Below are 22,715 nucleotides of genomic sequence, written 5' to 3' on the forward strand. Positions count from 1 at the left end.
GGAAAGGAAAGGAAAGGAAAGGAAAGGAAAGGAAAGGAAAGGAAAGGAAAGGAAAGGAAAGGAAAGGAAAGGAAAGGAAAGGAAAGGAAAGGAAAATACTTCAATCACATCACGGCTGATAAAACAATGAAGGCAAAATGAGGCCTGTACCACTCCTTGTTCAAAGATGTTTAATCCTGAAGAAGGGCAGAACACCGCTTTCCTGACTATCATCATGAGACTTGGGTCACATTTGAGGAGGGGGGTATGAAAACAGAAAACTCAAGGACCAAGTCTGTTTGCTTTAACCACTGCTGTCAGACGCAGGTGGCATCTGCAGGATGAGAACAGTGGGATTTTTTTTTCCAGCAGCTTTTAAGTACTTGTCTTTCCTCTTCACATTTTACAGAAAATGATGTCTCCTCCTTCAATACTGCAGACTGATTTAYTGAACACTCAGAAACAGGAAAAAGGGGAGATGGAGCCAGACAGCTGTCAGTCCRTAGAAACAGGCTCAAAAATGGCTCCTTGCTCACAGACACCAGACATCCACCCAAATTATTTAATGCTTTTATGTTTTTCCTCAATGCTCACCACCTACCATGCACTGAAGGACTGTTTGTATCATACAAGGACAAGAAGAAATAAGACTAGAAAAATTGGGGAGACAAGAGGAAACATGGAAGGAATACCACAAACTCTCTAAAGCTGTTGGTCTGAAGTTGGACATTTCATCACATAAAATGAGAAACATGTTTATGCATCACCCCCAAAAACATCTTATCTCAAAAGATCAAGTTGCCCTAACGATGACCATTCTGATTTAAAACATTAAACTTCTGACAAACACATAGAACCTACTGAGCAAAGATCCCTCCTGTTGGGTTTCACCTCTCCTTTCCTCATCTCTTACCTAAAGTCAGCTAAAATTCAAAAGCAGTTTTTTAGTCATGTGGCTTTATACCAGCGAAATTATTAACTCACTTGTCAGGAAGGACAGTTAGAGACAGCTCACTTGTTCTGGGTAACACTTACACAATTTCAAAATTTCAAGAAACTCCCCACTTATTTTGCGTGTCCCTGGGTTCACAGCTTGTAGGCAGGAGGGGAAGGACAAGTTGCAACCTGCAGACTGAGAGCTACTCAAAGCACACTTGTGACCCAGCTGGGAAGAGCCCAGTGCAGGAAAGGGAACCAGGAAGTCTTCTGTAAAAGCTCCCTATCATTGGTCCAAAGCCTGGTAGGGCTTGCCCATGGCCAAGTAAAACCCTTAGTGATGTCAAAGCTGCAGCTAGCAGTGATGCATGTTTCYATCAAAACAGTGATGAAACCCTGGTAACAAGGTGGTGGTGGGAGAACAACAGGAACACGAGATACAGCTGCTAAAAAGGACAAATTGCTTTGCAGGAAAACTCCCTTTCTCTTCTCACTCATCTTTAGTTTTCCATGATTGCCAAGCGCCCTCCCCCCAACAATAACCCATGGCACTTCTCACACTCTAAGAGATAAAGTAAGGTTTAGGAGATTACAGATTGTTAAAAAAAAGRAAAAAGAAAAGTGGCAGAGAGGGAGAACAGTGAGAAATGTTAACAGTTACGGAACATTTACATAATGGCTTTTTTTATATTATTCCAAAAGATTCRAGAAAATTTTATGGGTATCTGAACRAGTCMTATCAAGAGTGTCAGTGCTCCTAAAAAGAAAAAGTTAGCAGCAAGGGCTCTATTTTAAAACATGATTGACTTTGCACAAACAGTTTTAAGGCTTTTGTATAAGAACATTAAATGGCAGCTTCAGAACAGGATTTTAAATGACACATAGTAATCGCATCCTGGAACCCAAGTATGTACCAGGAATACATCAGAGGGGCAGAATTATTACAGTGGAAAGTCTTATCACTGTTCAAAATTGACAATGAGCACAGCCCAGAAGGTTGTTAACAGTACAGTATGAAGCAAGTTACCTTTCTTTGCTTTCTTCTGTAGCTTCAGTGTATCAGAGGATTTCTTTTTTATCTCTTGGCGGGCTTTTTTGTATTCTAAAAAACACACACAGTCACTATTATCAACATAATCAATGCCAAAATGAATGGGTTTTTTTTTTTTGCAGAAAGGGCTACATTTAAAGATGTTAAACTACAAACTTTCAGAGAACAGCTACTGTTAAACAAAGCAGCTTAAAACTCACATTTTGTAAAGCCTATACATTTGGCTCAATATAACATTTTAGGGTGTGAGCACATTCACATACCAAAATCTTTCCCAAATAAACAAAGCCTTTACAGAAATAACAACTGAGAACACAGTACAAAATTAGAGCGCTTTTCATTTCAGAGGCTCATCCACTCTCAGGAATGGAAAACAGAGATGACAGGTTTCTCAAAACATCTGTGTTCAAAAACCAAGTATCCAGAAATGGCAAGGCAGAGAATATMCTGTGATCCCTCTCCAGCATGAGAGTCAGGCAGAGGAAGATGGTGCTAAAACTCTGCCCAAGGAAGGGTCACATTGCCAGCTCCTTCTGATGAAGTGGAGCACACTGCACTTGTACTCATTTTTAGATGAGATGCAAATCCCAGGAGAATTAAAATCCCAGAACAAAATATTCAAACTCTAGTGCAGGAACACTAAAGGTACCAGATATGAAAACTGATAGCAAAGGAGATCAGCGTTACTACTCTTCTGTAGATGAAGAAACAGAAGCAGCTTGGTGGCACACGAACTGTACTGAGGCCAACTACACTCTCAACACCCAAGTCTGCCCAGTAAACTAAATCTCACTGCCACTTTGGGCTGGGTCACCCSAAACTGCATGACCCCAGGTGATTCCTCTCTCCTGTTTACTACATGCTTAACAATCTCTGCAGCACAAGGGAGGAAGYTTTCCAAGAGCTGCTGATTCAACCGTTCCTATTTGACCACAGTAATAGTCGGGCAAGAAGCACATCCTCTTCTGGAGGTCAAGACTGCTCCTTCCCATCAGCTCTCTCCCTCCYCAACATAAATTATGGTGCTGCTACTTCTTTCAGACATAACAAAAGTCTTCAACTTTCAAGGTWCAAGGTCAGTCAGTGGTGAACTGCAACTTGCTTTCAGCACCTGTCCTAGAGGGCCACCATTCCCAGTACACGTTTTGCAAAGCCAATGGCATCTACCAAYATGTGCCTGCTGTGCAAGATCTGGCTGCCTGCTGCTCATTCCCCCAGGAAAGCCTCTGGAGCCATCATCACCACTGCAGCCTCGGGCATCCCACGTCCAACAGCAGAGCTCTCCCATTCCCCAGGTGCACTTTTTGTGTGGCATCAGGTATAAAATAACGAAGCTCAATGTTTTACAGGGCTGTGCATTCTCTGGAGGATGCTATAGCTGAGGCATAACAGGATCTTACAAGTTGCTTTTAACGACACCCCAGGGCTTTGCAGGGATAGATGTGGCATCTCCAATCCTCAGCAAATACAGGGAGAGTGGGTTAACAGAGTTAAAACCAGTCACTGCTTACCAGTCTAGAAAAGCAACCCATCCCAGGGGGTCCTGCAAACTAAACCTTCAAAATGCATATGGCAAGGGTTAAAATTTTGTTAGGCACATTGGGAGAGGAGTATTTTWGAGCTATATATATTTAAGCATGTCATTCAGTTCCCCAGCACAAACATGAAAAGAGGAAGAAAAACTGATATCACAATCTTACTCCTATTAAAGAATTCTTCCTCTGTAAGTACCTTTTGCATGGTCTTTATCCAGCTGATTGGCCACTTTCTTCCACTCTTCCATCTGTTCTTGAAGTGGGTTTATCAGACAGTCAATTAAAGCACTAATTTTGTTGAAAAAACACAAAGAGCAATCAAATCCTGCAGATGCCCCTATTCTTACAGAGAGAGCCAAGGTCAATACTGGAGTATTTTTACTTTTTGCTGTGACAGCTACTAGTGTCACAATGTAAATATCAGAACACAAAAATGTTTACACTASAAAAAGCAAAAGAAAGAAGCAGATTAAAAAAAAATCAAAAATCCACATCACAAGATAACCATAATTACAGAAGCTCAGGACTGTGAGGAACAGAGTGTAAAGCAGAGGAGTAACCCGAAACAATCCAGTGTAAACAAATCCTATTCAACTGTCACACAATTTAAATGGATACTCTGGAGACCAGAAAGGTTCATACAGCCATGGAGATTATAAACTTTAATAGCTCATGTATATACACAAGAAKACACAGCAGTTGTACAAAAGAACAATATTCTGCCCTGATGTGCCTCACCTCACACTAGTGGAGTCCATGACACAGCACCAGTAATGCTCCACTACTTAATGAAACAGCTAACTCTCTGGTAACTGAAGATTAAAAATGTTTCTTCACAGCGAATTTCATAAATAACTTTATTTTTAAATAATCACAGAATAATCATAGAATGTTTTGAATTAGAAGGAACCTTGAAGGTCATGTGGTTCCAACACCCTGCCAATGGTCAAGGACGTTTTCCACTAGACCAGGCTGCTTAAAGCCCCATCCAACCTGATTTTGAACACTTCTAAGGATGGGGGGGAAAGGGAAAAAATAAAGCAGACCATTAGGCAAGTGGTTAAGCAATGTTTCTAGTCATCAAAGGTCAAGAATAACTTTTAAGACTGGTTAAAAAAGGCACACATGCAAACTACTACTTATTATAGAAGTAGGTTGTTTTTGTACAGCGGAGGTTACACATGAGTTAATCCTCTCTCATTACCTCCACATGCTAACTTCAACTGCAAAAACAGGATGAGAGAATTTGCCTTTCTTATACTCCTCTGCTGAAGGTTTTTCTCTTGGCTGCAAGCTATCTGGGCTCCCCAGTAAACTGAGGAAGCAGCACAACACTTGCTGCTGCTGGTTTAACTTAGTGACAAAGCTTGAAGTCCTGAAACAAGGACAGGTCAGTTGGTCACATCAGCAGCCACCTGCTCAGCACTGAGTAACAGGAACTGACAATGGGAATTTGCAGCATTTAGAGGCGATTTGAGGTGAATTGGCCCAGCCCCATGAATGGGCAGTGAAACCCCACATGGTCACAGCACCTCATGTGCTGCAGGGAGAAAACAACTGCTGATGTCAGTGACTGGGGCAGAGGTCAGCTGAGAAGCCAATGCTGGTGAACAGCTTTTAGTGTTTCCCAGCAGCACATGAAAGAGGAACCTCCAGTGCTGGACCAGGTGTGGAACCACTCACCTTGAGAACTGCCGGAGTTTGGACTCTATACTTCTGTGCCTCATACACATYCTGGTGAGAGCAGACCCAATCTCTCTGGTACCACCTGAAAAACAAAAACCAAAAGGCAGGTGAGACCCCTGATGARATTCCTGGTTGTGGTGTAGAGGCATAACAACCAGGAGGGAGATATCAAGTCTTCCACAGCAACTGTAAAACAAATTAATTGTAACTGTAGAATCAACCAGGCTATTAATGGGGCACAACAGTGGTATCTGCCACCCCAGGAAGAGATTAATTCCCGTTCATCAGAACCGAGCAACCCAACACAACTAAAACACAGTTCTYCCAGGCAGCTTTCTGTGCCATGAGGCCCAGCCCCGTGGCCAAAGACTTAAAAGGGTTTGAGATGTCAGAAGCCAAGTAGCACAGCTGTTAAGGGGGTGGGCATCTGCGAACAGATTATTTCCACATTTTACAMATAAACTGAGGGGATTCGATCCAGTTTTCCCACCGCTAGGTTCTTTAGATCCAACGACTCAAAGGGGTTTTGCTGCTGCAGAGCCCAGCCCGGGTCCCGTCCCATGGCCAGGAGGTGGCGCCGTTCGCCGCCGCCCCTCGCCCGTCTCACAGCTGGGACAAAACCACCGCTTTTCCAAACCCTTCCCTTCCCAAGCTTTCCCTCCTCAAAACACACATCCCTTCCTTCCCTRCTTCAATCAGGAATACCAGCTCCAATCAGCCTATTATATAAATTTGTTTTGTTTAATGTTAGTTTTGGTACTTCTTAGTTCTCATTTGTAAGTCAAATCTACTATTTCACGATACAAACCTCAACCTTCATATGAACTGTTTTCAAACTGTAGTGCTCTCTGGAACACTGAATATATCAGCATCTATTTGAAAGTCTTATTTGATTATTCAAATAACCTTAGACTTGTATCGTAGAGCAAAATCTTCCCTAGGCTTTAAAAATAGCAGCAGACTCAAGTGAAAAAAAAATCTTCCTAAGAAACTTTTAACACATTTGATCATTTTGGCTCAGGAAAACAAGTCACCATCCTCCTGCATTCCTGCAGAATTAAATCCCGTGCCCATGAAACAGCTCTGGAACAAAGATAYTAAATAACTGGAACAAATTGTGGCTGTTTGGTGTTGTTCAAAAAGATAAACAGAAAGTCCTTTGTGACTTGCCCGATTACTCATGTTTTTATACGGAGCTTTTGAAATAATATTATTTGGTAACAGCGAAGAGCTGTAGCCTCGTTGCATACAGGTGGYTGGGAAAAGCACAGACTCCAGCCTGGATCTGGACCCATCTCTTCTGGTGATGCTGCACTTGCACAAGCTGAGACAGACCCCAGTAACTCAGAAAACAATACAGAAGATGAGGTGTAACAAACAAAGCAAGTGGAGAAAGAGGACAATATCCACAACAACAAGTGTGTCTCTGTCCCAAAATAGGGGCATTTTCCTCTGCATCAACTACCAAATAAAAGTAATTTTATTTCAGAGACTGACGTGGCACAACTGCAATGGCCAAGAAGAACAAATGAACCAAAAATTTCACTGGCTACCAGCAGAGCAATTCTGAATCAAGTTCAAGCAAAAGGTAGGTTTTTCAGGCTGAAAACACACTAAAACACTGGAATATTAAGGACCAGAAACAGTTAAGTGACACTGGTTTCTGTCTGTTGAAAAGGAAGGGTTCTATCAGAATAAAAGAAAAATAATGCACCATCTGTTTGGGGGGACTAGGAAATGARGGTCAGTTACTATTAAATTCCAAGGTAACAGAATTTTAACTGAAACACCACCAATCAAAGTATAAATACATTCCCTCAACACATAGCACAGATGGATGGTCAAGGTCAGCAGAACAGCCAAACAAAGTCAGAGTTAAAAAAAAAAAACAACAACAACCAAACCACAACAAAATAAATTAAGCCTGGAATAAGGAGGTTATTCCATGCCAAAAACCAAACACAATTGGCTGGTGATGAGTGGGCACTGGTTCTTCCCACCTTTTGAAACTTCATGTTATCCGTAAGTGCTTAGAAGAACATCAAAGGATGAGGTGTTAATTTTATTCTGTGAATAAAGACTTCTCTGATGAAGTGAAGGTAAAAGGAAAAGAAACGGTTTTGAGAAATTTTTGATRTCCCTTCTGGAAACAAGGTGTTGCAGAAGAGGGGTTTAGAATTCTGCTTGGGAAAAAGAATGAGAGGTGTTGCTGAAAAGTCTGGGAGGGCTGAGGCTGCACCTCTGCTTGGTCAGTGTGAACCCAGGGAAGGGTGCAGGGAGGGTTGAGACTGAAAAGGGTGACGAGTCTGAATGTAGGTCAGTAGCACCCCATCGTGTGCCACACCTGCATCCCACTGCTCCTCAACATATGAAGGACTCAAACAGCACTGCAGTTTAACAGAGCTTTACTTCCCCGTTCCCAGCTATATTAACTGACGAGAATACAGATGCTTCCTGAGAAAGCAAAAGAAATTAAATACAGGCCTCTCACCACCCCTTGATTTATTGAGCTTGAGCACCATGGCCATCACCAGTGMATTCAGCTGTTCTTCCAGAACACCCACAGTGCAAAGGGTTTATCTCAGCTTTCAGCAGGTTCCTGCAAAGGCTGGTTCCCACCAGCAGAACTGCACTGATGCTCCTATTTCCAAAGGGGTGGGATCAGCTAGCTACACAAACTGGCAGAAGGGAACCATTTTGTACCACTGCAGTGGTTTGAAAATATGCAAACATAACAAGGGACAGTAATTTGGATTTGTTTCTTTTATCCAGTCTCAGCTGCAATGAGTAAGAGTAACATATGCTTTATATAAATTACAATTTGATGAATAGTGTACTCACAGCTGGAATGGGTGGCCAATGTGTGCACTCTGCACAGAGATGAACTTTAGAAGCAGCATTAATGTGTGTGGTACTGCCTATGCACCTACTGAGTAGTCAAAATCTAGTAATGAGTTTATTGCAGTGGGCAATGCCAGTCATACAAAACACGCTTCAGCCTCCAAATGAATTTATGGTTTGTCTTTTCAAAAACCTGTTTTGTAAATGACCAATTGCCTGCTGACTCCAGGACAGAGCCATGAGCCAGGCAGGCAGAACACCAGTGGAGATAATTTCTCTTTTAGTGCTATCAATCTACAGATGTGGTGGCAGAAAGAGCATCTGACAGAGAAGTGGTGTCAGGAATACACYGAATGCCATGTCTATCTCCACTTCACTTACAAGTAGGTCCCCAGAAGAAGTGACATCCTCCAGCAGCTGCAATTTTCCAAATAGAAATACTGAGGCTACAGTAGCAAACTTTTCACCATACCATGAGCATGTCGGGTGAGTGACCWGGGCTCCATTCACTGCCCGGCAGCTATGCAAGTCAAACTGCTGTGCCTTGGGCTCTGAGTTTATAAAATGAGGCTATGAATTATCTGCTTCTCTGACATACTATAATAATTCATCCATTAAGGCAAACAATGCCTGGGAACAGTGTAAAGTAATACGTCGAAACAGGAGACGAGAGCTGTATTCATCAGAATTCCCACTCCAGAGAAAGTGGCTTAACAAAAYGCTCCTGTCAAATTTGATTAGAAGGTGGGTGATAACATCAGCCTTATTTCTCAYAAGTAAAAGGCAACTCCACAAGGCAAAACGTGCCTTCACTCTCACCTTTCCTGCTTATCCCTTTCCTGCCTAAGCCTGTAAAAGACCATAAACTTTTTTCATGTGAGATAATTAAACAGAAGTCTGTGGACCACAACACTACAATGAGTCCACTATAAAGGCGTAAATGATTTCTTTCGATGCTTGCTTGTCATTCAACATCACAGAGAGACAACAGGGAGAGATTGTAGGAAAGASACTCAATTGTTTTATGGAAGTCATTATGCTTGTATTTAATGATGCTCATATATCAAGGAAATGATTATTTGATGAAATGTGCAGCTGTACAACTGCATGGCCTCTACATACTCCATACAACTCGTGACAATCAACCTCTTATCTTCCTCTTYTCACTTCACTGTTGAGCAACCCCAGCAGGCTCAGAAGATGCTGCCTTTCAGGAAGTGCCTTTAAGGTTCCAACTAACTAACGAGCTCATCTTTATCTTCAAGGGCATAGCCCAAATCTGCCTGTCACTTCCATCTTTCCCAAAAGGAGAGAACAATGAAAAATGGGGGTAGTATTTTTGTAATGTCAAAGTTATCAGAAGAGGCTTCCATTTTTGAGTAAAGATTAAAGCAGGAGCAGAATGGAGTCTGGATTATTAAATGAAGTTCTGAACATGGAGGCTGTGACAAATGAGTAACAGTAGGACATTTTAAGTTAATGGCCATTACTCAACCCTTATCCAAACTCACGCTGCTACAAGAGCAAGCAGTTTCCATCACTAAATACCTGGGGCACRGACCTTGATCTTACCAAACTTTTTATGCAGATACCTCCATGAAACTGAAGGATTATGGGATCAGTTGCAAGGTGTTAGAGCAGACAGAGAAAAAAGGATGGCTTTTTCTTAAAAGTGACTAGTACAGGTATTACTACTGGGACAGAAACCTGAAAGTGCAGCTATGGCAGCTCTTTATGTTTCAGGGTGTCAGCAATCTCCGGGTGAGGTTTGTAAATTGGAAAAACCCATCAAAAATTGCAGACAACAGACAGATGTTCAGCATCCACCAGGCAGGAAAAGAAAATAGGACACCCTAATTCCTAGAGCTGCTATGAGCCTTTTTGAGCAGCACTTGCAAAAATCTCTGAAAACTGCTGCTCAAAACCAGAAAAAAAAATCCTGAGGTTTTGTTTTTGTTTTGTTTTGTTTTTTTTAAATTTAGACACCTTTCAGTGAAGACTGGATCAACAAATGCAGATTCAAGGTCAAACTCACCTATGAATTTTAGATTAACCAAATCTAATAAAACAACTCTGGCAGGCCGTTGTCATATACCACACCTCTGCAGTTGTCATTGCAAAGGAACAGATTGCTTGCAATGTTTGGTTGAGTGCCCTTTTGGGCAAATTACTCAGAAAACGTATTTACAGCAGCCTGCTATGARGTTCTCWGTCACATTTRCCAGAGCCYCACACAGTCCAGCTGAGAGGAAAATGCAGTTTATTTTCTCCTTTGCAGAAGAAACCAGCATTTGTTCATGTATGGGACTAGCAGGATCTCAAAYTGCATTTTCATTGCTCTTAGATGATGAAGGAGTTGAGGAGTAGAGTGGCAGCAAAGAATCCAAAGGAACAGGAAACCTAAGCCACCCTTAGCCCACAGCCTGCCCTGGCAGCCACCAGCTTTCGGAAGTCTCTGTAACAGACTATGACAATGTTCCAGTCAGTTTGTTAGAAAATATGCAAGAAAGCTCTTGTGACTTCTGATCTTGCTTATTCCTTCAAGWGAGCAGCATTTTTGCTTACTTTAGCTGTTCTTCTAGCTTAGCACGGGGCAAAACCCTCGTCCCATGGGACAAGTCAACATAAGCATTGCCATTAAAGAAGCAGGGTCAGAATTTCACCCACGCACACAGAGGTCACTACACAGTCTATCCAACAGATAAATATGGTCATGAACCAGCCATGCTATGATTTCAGGACAGTTTGGGTTTATCCAGCCTTCAGTGCAAAGCTCACCTGTGGCCCTCTGCTTTGAAAGAGGATGTCACACAGGTGGCTCAAAGTGCTTTGGGAAGGTTTTAAGTATCATAGGATGCATTGGTTCAATTTCTGAGAAATGAAGTCTGTCACTGATTCACGAACTTGTGAAGAGACACAAAATGCATCACTGAACCATGACATCCTGTCAGAGAGCAACCAAAGTCCAGGCAGAAGTGCTTCCCAGGAACAAAATCYTCCAGTCTGAGGTGTTTGTGTCAGGAGTGCAAGCTTGCTTGCTCCCTCCTCYTCTTCCTTTCACAAATGGTGTTGCCAGCACACACAGAATTTTGCTTCTGATGATTTCTTGCAAGAATTAGGCACCTCTTCACAGGTGCCTTTTGTTCATTTTTATGAACCTTGAATTCTGCATCAAGTTTTTAATGYCACAAAACCAAAGCGCCATTGGAAACAGATTTGTTTAGAAGAAAAAATGCCACATAGTGGTATAGTGTTTTCCAAGGGCCAGTGTTTACATTTTTTTTTCCTTTGGAATGCAAAGTTTCAGTACTGAAAACATACAGGGTCTGCTAACTAACTGTATTCACAATCAAGCTGTCCACTAATATTGCCCATACCATTTCCCCATTTCTTTTCTGATTTACAATGAAATGTATTTCCAGAAACAGCCCATGCATAGCTCAGTAAACCTAACAGTCTCGCCCTGAGCAGATCCAACTGCTTTGCTCCAGCTGCTACACCCATCAATGGCTCAAGGCAAGCAGGTGACACRAGTCACCAAGCTCGTGCTCTCAATAAAACTGGAACATGCTAATAAAAAGAACTCTGTAAAGGAAACAGAATTCCTGAAGCTRAAGAACACCAGCCCAAGCCTGTGGAGTAATCTGGAGTAACCCCTTACCTGCACAGAATCCCAGAGCTGAGCTGCCAGTCAATGGGCATGTAAAGGCCAGCTCCATCAGCCAGGGAGACTCACTGCACTGAGGACCACACTCCACTGCACGCTCCACAGGGTGGAAAGATGGAGGTCTGGTTCAGGCCTATTTAGATAGCCAGACTCATTGATCTCCATACCTCCATGAATTCRGCACTAAATGAACACTTAATGCCGGCCTGATGCGTGAAGAAGGCAGTAACTCAAGATACTTCTGTTCTTCTGAAGTACAGCTCTTTATTGTGCCTGGGCCCAGCGATGAACTGCAGTGTAATCTGATTAGGTTACAGCAATACTCAATGAGGGGAAGGGATAATACACTTACAGCAAATGGCTTGGAACACCAACTGCAATTCCACTGCAYGCTCGGCAAAACACACACTGCTCATTTCCAACTGACAACCACCACAGAGCCTCCAAAAAGCCTACAAGGTCTTCCTCCTCTTTATGTTTAGCTACTGACCTAGCAAACACCTCTGGTCCCAAAAGTCAGAAGCCCCTTAACTCAGGTCTACCTGTGCTGCTGATCCAAATCCAGCAAGGATTTCAGCTACCACCAAATGGCTGCTGCCTCCAAAGCACAAAATCAAGCACCACCAGGACAAGCAGGTGCAAAAAGCAGAAGAAAAGTTTATTTTTATACCCAAGTCAGCAGATCTAAGTGAAACCCCACAGCAAGCAGATCTGCAAAATAAGGCAGTGCTATTTTTACATGCTGTCACTTCTTCCAGCAGAGCCCACTTCCCTAGTGAACCGAGGGAAAGATCATGAAGGGACAAAGCGAGGTAAAAATCATTCAAACCACCTTAAGAAATTATCAGTTCAACAAATTTTGGAGAATGTCTGCTATTTTTCAGATAGTTATACAGAGATACATCATCAAGAAGTGTGCTCAGTATACACTTAAGCATTGAGTGTAACATCTCAGGCCCTGGGTGCAAGGGAAAGCTCTGTCCCTGCCCTGGGTATTCAGSGACACAGTTTCTTCTCCTGGGGCAATTTCATGCCTTTGCTCAGGGTTAATCTCTAACTTCAACTCACCCATAYGGGGGGATGCTGTGGTGGTGCTTCAACAGGCAATACATCCTCTTTTTGATACTTTCTCAAGGCAGCTGATCTGTGTGCTCCAAAGACCATTTCAAAATCTTACTGGGTCCAAATATGTACTGAAATACCCATTACTCAACTTCATCTCCACTGATCTATTTACTGTGATTCCAAACTAATTTCAACATTGCTTGGTAGAACCCTTCTTGGTAGAAGACATTAAAAACACACTGACTTTGCAGACTTCTCCCCTAAACCCCAGGAGACTCTGCAGCAGACCCGGAGAACCTCTATACCTCTTCAATCAAGTGGCTGATAGCAGAAGAGTAGCAGGAACCCAGGGCACTAGAGTTTAGTTATCCAGATTGCCTCAAAGCTCATATTGCCTGGTATAAAACCAGTTGTGCTGTTTATCAGGTCAGCTCTCAAACACTTGACTAGTTTTGTCCTCACTGTTTTTTCTATTGTTCTTTCCATTTGGCTGTATCCCATTAATTTTTAATTTCAGCTTCCTCAGCCTTACTAAAATATAATGAATTTCCACAGAGGCAAAGGAGAATGTCACCGCATGGGTTTGACACCAGCTGGCTGTTTGAGTCTGCAGTACAAAGGAATTTGATACACAACAGTGAACCCGGTTTAAAAAAAAAGATAGATTCCACCTGTTACAGAAAGTGAAATGAGGACAGCCATCTCCAAGCAGAGGACCTGGAGGTCTTTGTGKTTTTGGCCTGAAACTCAATAAACACCCATTCTTAAAAACACAGCAAACCCTGAACGTTTGAATTTAGAAAAGGCACAGACATTTTCTCCTTGTAAGCAGCAAGTGAAGTTCACACCAGGCTGCATGCAGATCAGGTGAGACAGCTCATAAGCAAAGGCCTGCGCTCACCAGATCTTTGGCTGCTTTGAATGCACAGATTCACACGCTCTGCAGGCAAACTCCTGTTTATCCCATGAATCCTTCCAAACAATCTATGCTGTCAGGCTGCATTTAAAATGTGCCTGCTTAAACCATGAAGAGTGCAGCAGGAAAAAAGCTTTGATTCTCTGAGTCACAGAAAGAAAAAGGCACATCTTRCAGAAATGATCAAATGAAGCTGCCTTGGTGTACGGCATGACACTGACTGGCATGCAAACACCAAGGATGCACTGATCTCTTCCTGCGAGGACAGAGCAACTGCATTTCTTCTTGAAAACAGGCTCTGWTGAACTGTAGTGAACACATCTGGAACCCTGAAACAGCACATGCACCTAATCTGGCTGTGCTTGCTGGCCACACACCCACATCGCACACCAGGTTTGTAAGACCTGGAAGGAAGGCCAAGCTTTGAAATATCACTCCRTCACCCTCAGTAGTGAGAACAACTGGAAGAAACTTCAGGAAGCCATGATCTGAATCGATGAGGAAGATTAGAAATCAAAAGGCAGAAGGAAAGCCAAGATTAATAAAGAACACAGCTTTGCAAACCCTGAAATTTAAACCTTGAAAGAGGAGCAGAAGCTATCCTTCTCCATTGCTTTATCCATTTTCTCACAGCAGTACAAAACACCTTTAAACCTCCTCTCATTGAAGAGCCCCCAGAGTGAGGAGTAGGAAGATACTCACACCTTACACCTCACACAGGACAAATCTTCAGAGTACTATTACTATTCTAGCCAAGTCCTGTTCATCTTATGGTCCCAAATCACTAAACCAGCTGGGGCTGGGCAGCCTTAAACAAGGCTGCAACCCACAGAGTGCTGCCATAGCAGTAGCATGTAAAACTATGGGGGTGCCCCTCTTTCCAGAGGAGGCAAGTCCCTGCTCCCCTCCAAACACTGGTGTAGCACATTGCATGTTAGTTCTTCCTTCGAGTATCTTACACAGCAAAAATGCAGAGGCAAGACTGGAAGTGACYTTGGGAGGCTGTTTGGTCTGCTCACTGCCCACTAAAAGCAGAGCAAACTTTCATGAGCTTCCTGGGGCTCTGTTCAGTCCAGCTTTGAGCGTCTCTAGGTGGAGATTCCTGGACTTCTCTTCCAGTTGCTGATCAGTGCCACTGTGAAAATTGTTTTCCTTACCTAAAATCCAGAGTCCACTGTCCCAGCAGTTCAAACACACAGTTTTCCAAGCACCCCTGGCACTGCTTTGTCAACAACACAGCAAACATATGTGGAAAGTGTTTATTTGTTTTATAAATGTAAAAGCTTTGATATCAAAGGAATGTAAACATYCACCATAGGTACACAAAACAGCACGGTCACAACCCAATCAATAAAAAAATGAAATCTGTGGCATTTTGAAAATTACACAAAACCAATTAAAGTTTACCTACAAAAAGCAGCCAGTCCAATTGCTAACTTGCTTCATTTCTTCAGGTTTCTCAAAGAAATAATGTACAGTGCTTTACAATTAAGTTGATTTTAGYAAAGAAGCATTCATCTGGTCATTTGACATCTCTGGTAATGCAGGAAATCCATCTAAACCTCACAGCTTCTCACACGCTCTGATGCACCCYTGTTCTTCTAACAGACCTCATCAACCTGCACCTACAGAACAGCTGGCTGTGACCTATTGCTATTAATTTGGCCATTAAAGACAAGAGTAGGTGCCAAATTTGGATGGGGGATGTCTGACCTAGGCTTTAAGCACTGTAATGCACAGGACTAGCATATAAATTACAAGTTCAGAGAAAGTGCTCAGAAAGGGTCACCTGCTATTTAGAATTTATTAACTATGTTCCCCAGAGACTTCCTTGATTTAGCACCATGTAACCCACATTCCAATATTTCACAGTGATACTGTTACATGAAAGGTTTCCCGGTCCTTGCATCCTGCTCAGGCATGTGAAAAGCACGATCAATTCAACCAGCTCTTCTCCCAAAACCAGTCAACCCCAGGACAGGTCACTCAAAAATTAWACACACAAAGGTGCACACAGTCAGAGAGAGTCGGAAGAAATCCACRTTTGTATTAGTGTGCTGGACATGCTGAGAAAAGTCTTGGATCACTCAACTCTTGCCATGTGGTCTCAAATGCAGTTTGTAACACAAAGAGCCAACAGAGATGACGACACTTCTTTTTGCTAATTGAAGTGAGAACCCCCAGGTTTTGGAAGCTTTAGGCCTTGGGCTCTAGTCCCAAATCATCAAGTGTAAGCCTGACTCAAATCCACTTGCTGCTTGATAGCATGGCCAGCTCTGTCCTAGACTGAAAGGTTGAAATCTCACAAGACAGTGAAAAATACAGGCTGCAGAATAAGGATGCAGTTGCTCTACAGAGGTGTGCAAGCAAGGGGGAGTTACTGAATTGCCCACCTTTCCCTCATGAGTAGCAATGCTTTAAGGCACTGACTCATGAGCAGTGTTTTTCATGACAATGGTGTGTGCCCTGCCACAAGCCCACAGGCTGTGCAAAGCCCAGGCTGCAAAACAGCTGTGTCAAAATCATTGCAGTACAGAGCAAAGCACTTTCTACCATGTACCCAGCAACCCCCATGTGAGCTGCTCAACAACACTCCTGTGCCTGTATTTAGCATCTGCACTGAGAAGTAAGTTATGGTTTTATATAAGGAGAGCTTCTCAAAGAGGGCAAAGGTGCCTYAAATTGTTTTCCCCAGAGTAAAGTGTGTCGGCAGACCATTCTTGAGGAGCAGCTAACACCCGGGTGTTTAATAACGCAATGCTGTTCTGGTTTCCTGAGAGTCTCCAGGGCATCRCAGGGTCAACACAGGCCAAAACTTTTGCAAATTCAAAGTTGCAGTTAAAAAGAAAAACACACACTTTTCACATCATTTATAGACTAGACACAACTAACTCCAGAAAGAATCAATCTGTTTCTTCCACTTGTACAAATACCCACCAACCAACTTAACCACGCTGGATGGCTGAACACTTGTATTGGTAACTAGTTTTGTTACCACAACATGCCAAAGTGAAAAGGAACCTTAATGTGACAGAAGCAAGACTTAAAAGATAATTTTTTTTAATGTGCGCATTTTTCATGTGGTCAACTTCTGCAGTTACGCTCTGGTAAGCGTGTCTTATCATCAGTCTTAATAGACTTCCAGTGCAACAGCAGTTTCTGATTTATTCCTCCCCATCCCACATCCTCTTCAGAGTCCATTTCTATTTCAAGCATCAGTACCCAATGCCTGCAACATCTGCAGGTTGCCAAGCCAGTTTAGCTATGGAAAAATGGATACAAACTACTTGCCAACAGAAGAAAATACACTATGCACTGCAAACCAGCTAGCTTGTGCTTTTTCCATCTATCTATAAATAGGGTAATGCCAACKGCTAATTAAAACAGACAGGTTCAAATGGTGCAATGGTGTAATCACAATATGACATGTGTAAATCTCTAAACATATATTAAAAARTAAGGCTAAAAAGCCCTCCAACCCAAACGCTGTAAATGGATAAGCACTCACAGCTTTTTACACTGCATTAAAGAGAACAGAGAGCTGCTGATAGAGCCTTCCCTGCGCAGAAGGCAYAGGATATGCACCAAGAGGCACAGAAAACACAGACCGTGAGATGTGTTGTTACATGGTACTAAAGCCACGCTCTCCTCAGGCTCCCGACAAGCCCTTGGGCTGCTGGAGAATCTGCTCGTGACGTAAGCTGACAGTGACTGCAATGCAGCACTCGCACGGGCCACGAGCATCTCTCAATTCCTCTTCCGCAGCAGCAGCACTGCCACTCATCCTGAGCCAACTCAAGGGCATGTCTTCCACAGAAATAATTGCCACATTTAATCTGTCCAGCTGCAATCCATTTCAGATACAACTGCTTGCAAATAGGCGTTAGCCTAGATGTTTTGAACGGTTTGTTTAAAGTAGGTAAAATAAATGATTCAATTAAAAAGACAGCCCYGAAAGAACTGTTTTTTGAAATGGGAGTAAGGACAGTATAATCGGGTCTCGATGTAAGAAGTACTTCTCTGCTTAAGAAAAAAATCTGTCCAAAGAAAGTAGTTAGTCTCATTAATCTGCCATTCCCAACAGGATCAAAAGGCCATGAAAGACATGGCTTGCAGGTCAGACTATAATAAAACAAGAAAAAGGTAACTCAGCTGTCAACCCAGGATCAACCACTAATCCTCACAGGACATGCATTATTTTCCTATATGGAAGGTACAGCAGAACCCTATAACAGCAGAGGTGGGAAGCACTAAAAAATCCTGTGGCAGACTGCTGAATTGTAAACATTATTAAGAACAGAATCACACTGAAGGAGCTCTGGTTTATCTATTAACAAAGYTTTATACAAGGTTTGCTAAAATGTAGGTAAGGTAAGGGCAGATCTAGGCATGCAGCAATTAAAAAATGTATGGAGATACAAAGAGAAACATGGCAAGTTATCTGCTATGAAAACAAAAGTAAACCTTGTACTATTTTAAAGCACTTAATAATGTGACAAGACAAAACAGGTATAAATCAGCATCAGGAATCACCCACCCAATGACTGCCCCTTACTAGAGGCAGCTTGAGCAAGTCAAATCAGCACTCACAATGGGCAGGTAAAGTGTCCATCCCCATGGACACTGTTTTCTAGCAGTGACCAAAGGTGTGAAGACTCCACTTAAAATTTAAAGTGCATGCAGAACATGGTATGATATGGATTCCTTTGAAGTTCGACTGCCTTTTGCAAAATGAAGAAAAAAAAAACTTCAAAAGAAATCAGCTTGCAAAAAAGGTGATGAGACTTCTCAGCAGAAGCTGTTTTCCAAGAGGGCACCACCTTCCTTCAGTCTGATGCCTGTCTGGGGTCACCTCCACAGAGGAACACTGAGAGATGCCCCTCAGCCAAATGGAGCTGTTGACCACTAAAAATGCACTATTGCTTTAAGGTGTTATTAACAGAGTTGTACTGGAYACATTTCAAACAACTTCAATGCTCTCGGGCTTTGTCGGTGTGAAACACCGGCCTATTTCTCAATTGGGGGTACCTCAAATGCTCGAGGCAGCATAAGCACCTACCTCAGTCATCTCTCTGCCAAGACACACCTCAAGGAAAAAATATTCTGACAAGCAGGAAAAGACCAAAAGTACAACCTGCTCATTTAAAAAATGTATCTGCCATCAATTTATTCTGCCATCTGTTAGCRAGGTCCAAGGTCAATCCAAAATCTGCACAAGCCAGCAGCCCTCACAAGTGAGGTGCCCTTTTTCCTGCAGCCAGCAGCACAAGTTTGATGGGCTCAGGATCTCAGCCAGCTCTTTGGCCAAAGTGACGTGGTGCACTTCGAGCAAGGCTGGCTGGGAACAGCCTCAGGCACACTGCAAACACAGGCACCTATAGGGATCTCTGGATGTACGGCGGGATGCTGTTTTATACCCTACTCCTTTAGAAGTTTTGGGCCCTTCTGTCTCTATGTTACTCSCATCAATGTTTCCCAACACAGTTCTACAACCCTGGAAAAAGCCACTACTGCATCCAAGGATCCCTCCTGAAAACAAGAGCCACTAGAGATGAGGACACCCACTAGAAAGATGGGCATAAAGACAGAAAACAACACAGAGCATCTCCCAGCACCTCAYCAGATGTCAGACCAAGGTCCATCTTCCATCAGTTCACAAGACTGCTTCATGTGGCTGTTGGCCACCAAGGTATCACAGAACCCTAGGCTGGAAAAGACCTCCAAGATCATTGGGTCCAACCTTTGATGAAACCACCAACTTGTCAACTGAACCATGCCAGTAAGTGCCACATCCAGTCATTCCTTGAACATTTYCAAGGATGGTAACTCCCCCACCTCCCTGGGCAGCCTTTAYCAATGCTTAACCATCCTTTCAGTGAAGAAATTCTTCCCATGTCCAACCTGAAYCTCCCCTGACACAGTTTGGGGTAATTTCCTCTTGTCCTTTCATTTGTTGACTGAGAGAAGAAATCAAACCCCACCTGACTACAGCCTCCTTTCAGGGAGTTGTAGAGAGCCATAAAGGCCCCCTGAGCCTCCTTTTCTCCAGGCTAAACACCCTCTGCTCCCTCAGMCACTCCTCTTARGACTTGTGCTCCAGTCCCYTCCCCATCTCTGTTTGCCCTTCTCTGGGCAGCTTCAGCACCACAATGTCTTTCTTGCAGTGAGTGGCCCAAAACTGGATACAGGACTCGAGGTGTGGCCTCRCCAGTGCYGAGTACAGGGGGACAATCATTGCCTGGTCCATCACCCCCAGGTCTGTTTCGCTGAGCAGCTTTCCAGCCCCTATTCCCCAAGCCTGTAGCACTGGAAGAGGTTGTTGTGACCAAAGTACAGGACCCAGCACCTCAACTTGTTTAACCTTATACCTCTGGTCTCGGCCCATCAATTCAGCTTGTCCAGATCCTTCYACAAGAACAAAAACTTGGCAGCTGATAGGAAACACGTTGTTCTGACACCATGCTCTCTCTGGCCCAGTCCAAAAGTAAGGCAACAGTCAAGCTTAAAACATGCCAGTGATCTATCAAGTTAGTAGAGCCAAAACTTCTGAAAGGAAAAGCTTCCAGGCTAAAGCCAGACACAGTCTTTAATGCAGCCTCTCAAACACAGTAATTTACGGCAGGATATGCTTCCTGCCATAAAACATCCATATGCGGAAAATATTACAAGCTTCCTTCAAAATCTATATTTAAATTGGAGTGCTAACACTGCTGATATTGCTGGTGATATCCACTGCACTCACTGCCTTTTGAAGTGACCTAGAGGTTTAGATGCTTTAGCATGGCCTGCTATTATTTTATCTGCAAGTCCTTCCTTCCATCACCATCTGAATGCTTCTGCAGGAGAGCCGCCAAGGCAGACACCATCTGTCCTGGTGATTCACAGCACTGAACTGGATACGATCTAAGGAGCATGAATCACTTAGAAGAGCYAGACCAGCATTTTGATAGGAAAGTGTATCACCTTCATCAACCTGGAAGGCTGTTTCACAGCAGAGAGTATGGGAAGATCCACCAGGCAAAGAGCCAAATCCTCTCTCGATAGAAGCTTCCTGACAATTGCTTCAATGGCTGCTGCAACTGGGGACAACTGCGGGGACAGTAATGATAGTTCTGTCCGAGTGACACAGTTCCTCTGCTCACCCACACGGACAAGTTAATGCCTGAAAGAAACAGTATGTTTTTTTTTTTTTCTCAGCCAGCTTGAGAGGTCTCCAGCCTCCTTAGACGGAACCAAGAAAAAACTCTGTCTCCGGTAAGATTCTCTCAGCCCAATGAACAAGGCGCTATTAATTTGAAAATACTGAACTTGCTGGCTGTGGGAATAGGGACCCAAGCTGCAGTTTTAGTTCTGAAAATCCCTGTGATGAACAAGAATGAACCCCTCAAGTATCTCTGATTTAACATGTAGTGTAATTTGATTCTCCACAGAGCACCAATGCCATACTGGTGATGTTTTGGGAAAATCTGTGCAGAGTCAATGCAATGGTTTTCAGCATGGCCTCTCATAAATGAACACGCAGAGGTCTGCAGTGTGAGCCTGAAAGATGAGCATGTCATGTCTCATCTCCAGAACACAGATCTCCAAAGAGTATCTGCTTGATTTCCCCTAGTAACTTCAGGTATAACAGGGTTGGGGGAGTAAAGGGGAAAGGCAACACGAATACAACTTCTAAGACTATGACCTTTAAATGTTTAACTAGCAATACATTCTTTGCAGTCAAGATAAAGCAGCAGGTGATTAGCTTCACTGTGAGTCACTATGCTCCTGTGTCACCATAATTCAATAAGACAGTTTAATAGCCTTCAATTTTGTTTGGGATCTGCTCACTACAGCCATCATCCCCTAGCTACAATTTTGTTTTGCCTCACAAGCTAAGCAGGGTCAGTCCAGGTCAGTGCTGGACTGGAGGAGATGTCTTGTAGAAAATCCCAGATGCTCCAAGAAATGGGGCTGTTTCCGGAGAAGGCACTGTGAATCTGGGAGAAGATCTGGACCTTGTGCCTGGATGCAAGCTACAAACTTTCAGTGAGCTGCAACCGAGAGCCTGTTCTCTTTCTATGGATCTCAGGATGCACATATTTCACTTGTTYAAGGTATCCCCTATCCTCCAGCCACAGTGGACACATCATTCTTTATTTTCTGCTGTAGCTGCTGCAAACACACTCTTAAGGAGYCCTCTCACAATCTCCAGAAATGGCTTCAATGTGGTAGTATGCGAACACCTACCCACCCTCACCTTCTACCTGATCCATTCCTCAGCTGCTGTTATGGTACCAGGAAGTCGCTGAAGAAGCTGAATAAAAGGTTTCCCATGTAATACGTATCACATAACTCTGTGGTCTGTCAACCACACCTGGATTTCAGAGGTTAATACAGAAAAGAAACTGCAAGCTCAAACTGCCTTCTTGACAGACAAAGCTTTTTCCCCTTCTCCAGAGTAGTTTCTTCTTCCCCAACAGCTTGATAAGCAGTTTTGAAAATGAAAAACATACATTCCTCCTCCTCACAGCTGAGTCAGCAATGGCAACAGCAAACTCCCAAAGCACACATGTACCCTGCTGGCCTCTGGACCCCTAGAATTGCTTCACTTTCCCKCAGCACTTGAGTTCACCAAGCTCAGCATAGCACAGTGTACTTAGAGTTGCACTCATCCTTGCAGAACCAGTCCCCATTTCTGCTCACAGTCTAGAGGGTTACCAAAATACAAATATGAATCAGTGGGAAAGGTAAATGTTTCTTCCACCAACCCATGATTGACAATGCTCACCAAGAATCAAACTATACACAGTATTTCCTGTTCCAAGCCTGTACCATTGGGCACACAGATTAAGTTTTTGATTAACAATCACCTTTGGTCACCAGTAACKGACCATTTCATAAGGCTTAGGAATCTCTTACTGGCTGCAAGCTAATAGATAAGTACTTAACCTTACAAAACATCTGTTCATGGGTTTTACTCCAGAAGTCCTGGGTTCAAACTCCACCGCTGTGGTCCATTTATTTGGGCTGTACGGTTGTGACAATGAAGAAAAAACA

The 22,715-nt window shown here is 43.2% G+C and overlaps 1 protein-coding gene across 9 annotated transcripts in view; it reads right to left on the reverse strand.

The window, feature by feature from the left end:
• The window catches only part of MTSS1 (MTSS I-BAR domain containing 1), a 125,799-nt gene that overhangs the window by 29,557 nt on the left and 73,527 nt on the right, over nucleotides 1-22,715 (reverse strand). For all 9 annotated transcript variants that reach the window (XM_057368467.1, XM_057368433.1, XM_057368400.1 and 6 more), the window contains 3 exons: nucleotides 5,185-5,269; nucleotides 3,698-3,789; nucleotides 1,943-2,017 (listed from right to left, as the gene is read on the reverse strand). In XM_057368467.1, the coding sequence (XP_057224450.1) occupies nucleotides 1,943-2,017; nucleotides 3,698-3,789; nucleotides 5,185-5,269 (252 nt within the window). The remainder of the gene's footprint in view (nucleotides 1-1,942; nucleotides 2,018-3,697; nucleotides 3,790-5,184; nucleotides 5,270-22,715) is intronic.

Source organism: Malurus melanocephalus, unplaced genomic scaffold, assembly GCF_030028575.1.
Source record: "Malurus melanocephalus ecotype Western Australia unplaced genomic scaffold, MMel_1.1 scaffold_3, whole genome shotgun sequence".
Taxonomy (NCBI): domain Eukaryota; kingdom Metazoa; phylum Chordata; class Aves; order Passeriformes; family Maluridae; genus Malurus; species Malurus melanocephalus.